Source organism: Corvus brachyrhynchos, unplaced genomic scaffold (genome assembly GCF_000691975.1).
Source record: "Corvus brachyrhynchos isolate BGI_N302 unplaced genomic scaffold, ASM69197v1 scaffold59, whole genome shotgun sequence".
NCBI lineage: Eukaryota > Metazoa > Chordata > Aves > Passeriformes > Corvidae > Corvus > Corvus brachyrhynchos.
The window spans coordinates 5304727-5309486 of NW_008246054.1; the positions used below are offsets into that span (position 1 = coordinate 5304727).

Here is a 4760-nt window from a genome sequence, read left to right on the forward strand (position 1 = left end):
GAAGTAGTAACTTAGGATTTATTCCAACTGCAGTACAGTAGTATTTAATGTTTTGAAATAGCACAAATATTTTCTTTTTGGAGTAAGTGAAACTGGATGCAACATATACAACTATGAATAAATCAGTTACTAGGCAAAACATCACACTGAAAAGTGACAGTCCAATGTCCCAAGGTTAATGGCTTGCTAGTGTTTGGCTCTGGAGATTGCATTAGTGTGAACAGTTGGCCAACGTTTTACAAACTCCAGTGGGGCTGTAAAAGGCAATCAACACTTTTAATTTAGAGCTTAACATGAGCACTGAATTCGCTGTTGTAATTTGAATTAACATAATTGTAATGAGACCCGTAATTCAGCATCACCTCTTAAAGGAAGTTTAAGAACAATTAAGGGACTAGATGATGCAGCACAAAAACAGCTTCATCCCTTGTACCAATTTAAAATCATAATACAATCAACAAAGTGAAAGGCACTTCTGTCTTGCATTACAACATTCGATACACAAGTAATGGGAGACTAAGAGTTAAAGCTTGCAACAGTGGTTAAACCCCAGCTGCCCCACTGGCTGAAGGTTAAATCGATCTTTCCCAGCTTCTTAACTCATCACTCACCCTTTCACACAGGCATTCTTTAATGTTAAAAGCTATTATAAAATATCCTTAACTAATGAGGTATAGCATTGTTTATTTATGCTTACACTTCAGCATAAAAATACACTATTAAAAATAATTTCTTCCATCCACGTGTCTTCCAAGCAAGGTGAGAGTAGCATTATCCACACCTTGACCATTAGGAGCAGCAAGGAGGTACTAAGGACCTTACAGACGTCAGGTCCAGGAGCCCACACACAGATTAACCTGACAAACTGCAAGTCAAAACCTCCTGAGAGATTTTTCTGGTTAAGTACAGAAGACTGGCCTAGTATAGTTGTAACAAATCCCTCAGATGTGTCCCTCAGTTTAGGAAGACCTGGAGTCACAAATTTACTTAGCCCCTTCAAAGAATATAATGTTTCTTTAACAATTTCTTTTTCCCCAAAGAAACATGGGGCAAGCTCTTAACTTCCTCTTCCCCACCCTCTCTTTATTATTTAGTAACAGATTTCTAGAAGCTTGTTGTGACTTTCCATATTGTTGTACCAGGAGATGTAGGATGATGCCCAGCTGAAGCACAGGAAAATTTCTACCATGTCATCTTCTTACTGCAATGCACCAAGGAGTTCATCCCTGCAGACATGATCATAGTTCAGAACACAGCACACATCCCTCCATTTCACTATGAACGTGAACAGGACTCTCTACATGGAAGGGAATATGACTACCTGGAAAAACTCCTCTGTTTTCCTTTGCTCCAGTCTAGTTTATGTGGAAAGAGGAATTAAGTACTTAATAATCCCAGCACTTGGAAGAATAAAGCAGGAGAGGCTGTATGCAGTGCTATGTGTCACACTAGAAATTCTCTATAGATTAAAAGAAAACTAAAGGAGGCAACATTTGGATTTCAGAGACGAACAGTGTGCTTCAAAGCCAGGCTGGATGGGACTATGAGTGACCTGATTCAGTGGAAAGTGTCCCTGCCTATGGTAGAGGGTGGCACTAGATGATCTCTAAGTTCCCAATTCTATGTTAAGTTAAAAAAAAAAAAAAAAAAAAAAAAAAACCAGCAAAACCAAACACACAAAAAAGCTACCAAGCCCATACAGCTCACTGGTATTTTCACCATAATCCCTGCAACAGTAAAAAAGTGTAAGTGCAAATACACAGATTTCCAAAAGCTCTGAAAGTGCTTTGGAGACTCAAAGGGGAAATCAACCCCTGGCTTTAGTATCTCTCATCACAAGGTCTTCGTGAATATCCAACTTGGCCTGTACAGTCTTGCAGCCTTTATCAGAGTAGATCTTCTGTTCCTTGGGGAAGTAGGTCATCTCTTCGGCCACTGCCTGAACAATGTTCTCATCCACAGCATAGCCACGGGCTGTCATTTCAGCCCTGACACACATCTTCACATGCTTTTGCTCCAGGGGCAGGAAAGGGACAAAGTAATCAATAAGGTACCTGTCAATGATGCTGCTGTGCCACAGCCCACCTGGATAGATTGGGGGTGAAAAAAAAAAATCATAAGAAGAAGTTTCTCTAAACTTGATCCTGCATATGACAGGATCCACAGGCCAGGCTGAATTCACAAAGCAGTTTGTCTCAGCCACTGAAGAATGAATTTCCCATTTTTGGGGCGAAGTGACTTACTATTCTTGTTGTTGAAGACTCCTACAGAGAGCAAGCGCTCCAGATCTTTCAGCTGAATATCTTCCCTGCGCTTTCCACTTAGCCAGAAGTCAAGAGCTGCTTTGTTAATTAAATCACCACCTGCATTGCTGATCATAAAAGAAAAATGTACAGTGGTGAAATACAGACACAACTGAACCGGAATTTCTTTTGCAGCCACTTACACATACTGCTAATCTCCTTGATATCAAACAAATCAGCAAAAAGAATCCTGTAAGCCAAAATTTAGGGGAAGTCTCCAGTTGTTTAAGTAGCCATCAGTGTGTGGTGGGTTGCCCCCATCCAGCAGCCAAGCATCTACACAGCCACTTGCTTACTCCCTTCTGCCTCAGTGGGATGGAAGGAGAAAATAGGAAGAGCAAAAGTCTGAAGACTTGTGGGTCAAGATAATGGTAGTTCAATAGGAGAAAAAAGAGGGGGGGAAAAAAAAACCAAGGAGGACTAAGGAAATCACTCACCACCTCCACAGTCAGACCAATGCCCAGGAGAATGCTGAAGAACCATCACCTTAAAGCTGCAACCCCACTTTTTTCTCCACCCCTGTTTTTATTGCTGAACATGACATGCCACAGCATTAAATATCCCGCTGGGCAGTTCAGGTCAGCTGTCCCAGCTGTGTCCCCTCCCATCCTCCTGCCCACCCCAGCCTACTGTGGGAAAAAGCCTTGAGGCTTTGCAAGCATCATCCAGAAACGGGCAAAACATTGGTGCGTTATCAACACTCCCATGGCCACAAATCCAAAACAGCACCAAACCAGCTGCTCTGAAGATAGTTAACTTCATGCCAGCAAGGTCCAGTACTTAGTGCACCCATCCCAAATGTGAATTCTCTTATGTCCTGTGCTCTGGGCCAGATTCATGAGCTCAGCACACTGCAGTGGCCATACACAGCATCAGACCTGTTTCACTACAGCCACAGGTACAAGCTCAGAGTGTTCTGCACTATCTTTGCACAGAGAATCTCCCCTCCAGAGCATTTTCTTTTCCTGTTCTTTGAATGAGGTCCCCAAGAAAAATCATTATCATAATAAATAAACATTCAGTATCTCAAAATGACAGAAATTGGTGCCACAGACCTGAGGAAGATGAAGATGGCTTTTCTGTAGGACACCCCATCAACCTCCTCGTAATAGTCTAAGAAGGGCTTGATGGCATCAATGATACCTGGATGCATTTTGTCCATCTCATCAAAAATGAAGACAGAGGAGGGACAGGCACTGACATTGCCTCGAATCCAGTTCTGCAGCTGTTCCTGGAACAAGAGGTTGAAAGCCACTGAAAAACAAGGTCTTTACCAAATGTACTGCAAGGTTCTTGTATGTGACAGATTCTGGGACACACTGTCAAATCTCAGTATTCCACACTCACTGGCTGGTGAATGAAAGAGGAAAAAAACAAGCAAAGGGAATCACCCAACACATGCAGACCAATGTCCAGCCAGAGCTAGAGCAACAACCATCTTGCAAATCAATGCCCCCCCAATTTTTCCTTCTTCAACCCCCGTTTCTACGGCTTAGCATGACAGCATGTGGTATGGAATATCCTTTTGGCCCTGGACAGTCAGCTGTCCAGGCTGTGTCCCCTCCCCATCTCTTGTCCACCCCAGCCTGCTCGATATGAGTGGGAAAAACCAGCAAGCTTTGAAGCTGTGCAAGCGCTGTTGTGTTACAGACAAAACACCACTGTGTTCTCAACATTATCAACACTGTTTCAGACATAAATGCAAAACACGGCCCCGCGGGGGCTATGGAGAAGGTTCCTTCCATCCCGGACCGCCAGGATAATGCAGCTGGAACGACAAACTCTCCTTGCAGCGAGCACGGGAATCAGCAGATGGCATCAGTGAGAGGACAGCGCTAGGAAATGGAAACTATCTCGGGTTTGATTTCTCGGCTTTTTGGTGCCTTCTACTTTATGCACGAACTTCCCCTTCCATCTCTCCTAAGCATCAACTTTGGAATACCCAGCTGCACACCCCCAGCTGTCAGCAACATTAATCAGAATATTTTGATTTGGAAGGGACCCACAAGGATCATCGAGTCCAACTTTAAAGTGAATGGCCCATACAGGGATCGAACTCACAACCTTGGGCATCATCAGCATCATGTTCTGATCAACTGAGCTCATCCCAGTGGGAACCTGGGGGAGATGTGCAGGACAGCCCCCCTGCTGGGGGACCGCCTGGGGGTAACCGGGTCACCTCGCGTCCCTCCTCACCTTGTAGAGCTTGACCTGGTCCTGGTGGGGGAAGTGCAGGGTGGCCAGGAAGAGATGGACGAACTTGCTGCGCAGGCCAGCGGGGTGAACCTGCTCCGCCAGGATCTGGCTGAGGAAGTTCTTGCCAGTACCGGCCCAGCCGTGCAGCGACAGGATCAGCGGCTTCTTGGGGCTGGGGTTGTTGCTGAAGCCCATCACCGCCTTCAGCACCACGTCCTTGGCCAGGTGCTGCCCGAAGAGCCTGTTGTCCAGCTGCGCCTT

General features: G+C 44.9%; 1 protein-coding gene across 1 annotated transcript in view; it reads right to left on the reverse strand.

Moving 5' to 3' along the window:
• LOC103623274 (torsin-1A) overlaps positions 1-4760 on the reverse strand; it is a 6597-nt gene continuing 1837 nt past the window's right edge. Inside the window, exons 2-5 of the mRNA XM_017745464.1 lie at positions 4500-4757; positions 3359-3534; positions 2244-2371; positions 1-2085 (exon numbers count right to left, since the gene is read on the reverse strand). Of these exons, the coding sequence (XP_017600953.1) occupies positions 1808-2085; positions 2244-2371; positions 3359-3534; positions 4500-4757 (840 nt within the window). The 3' untranslated portion in view covers positions 1-1807. The remainder of the gene's footprint in view (positions 2086-2243; positions 2372-3358; positions 3535-4499; positions 4758-4760) is intronic.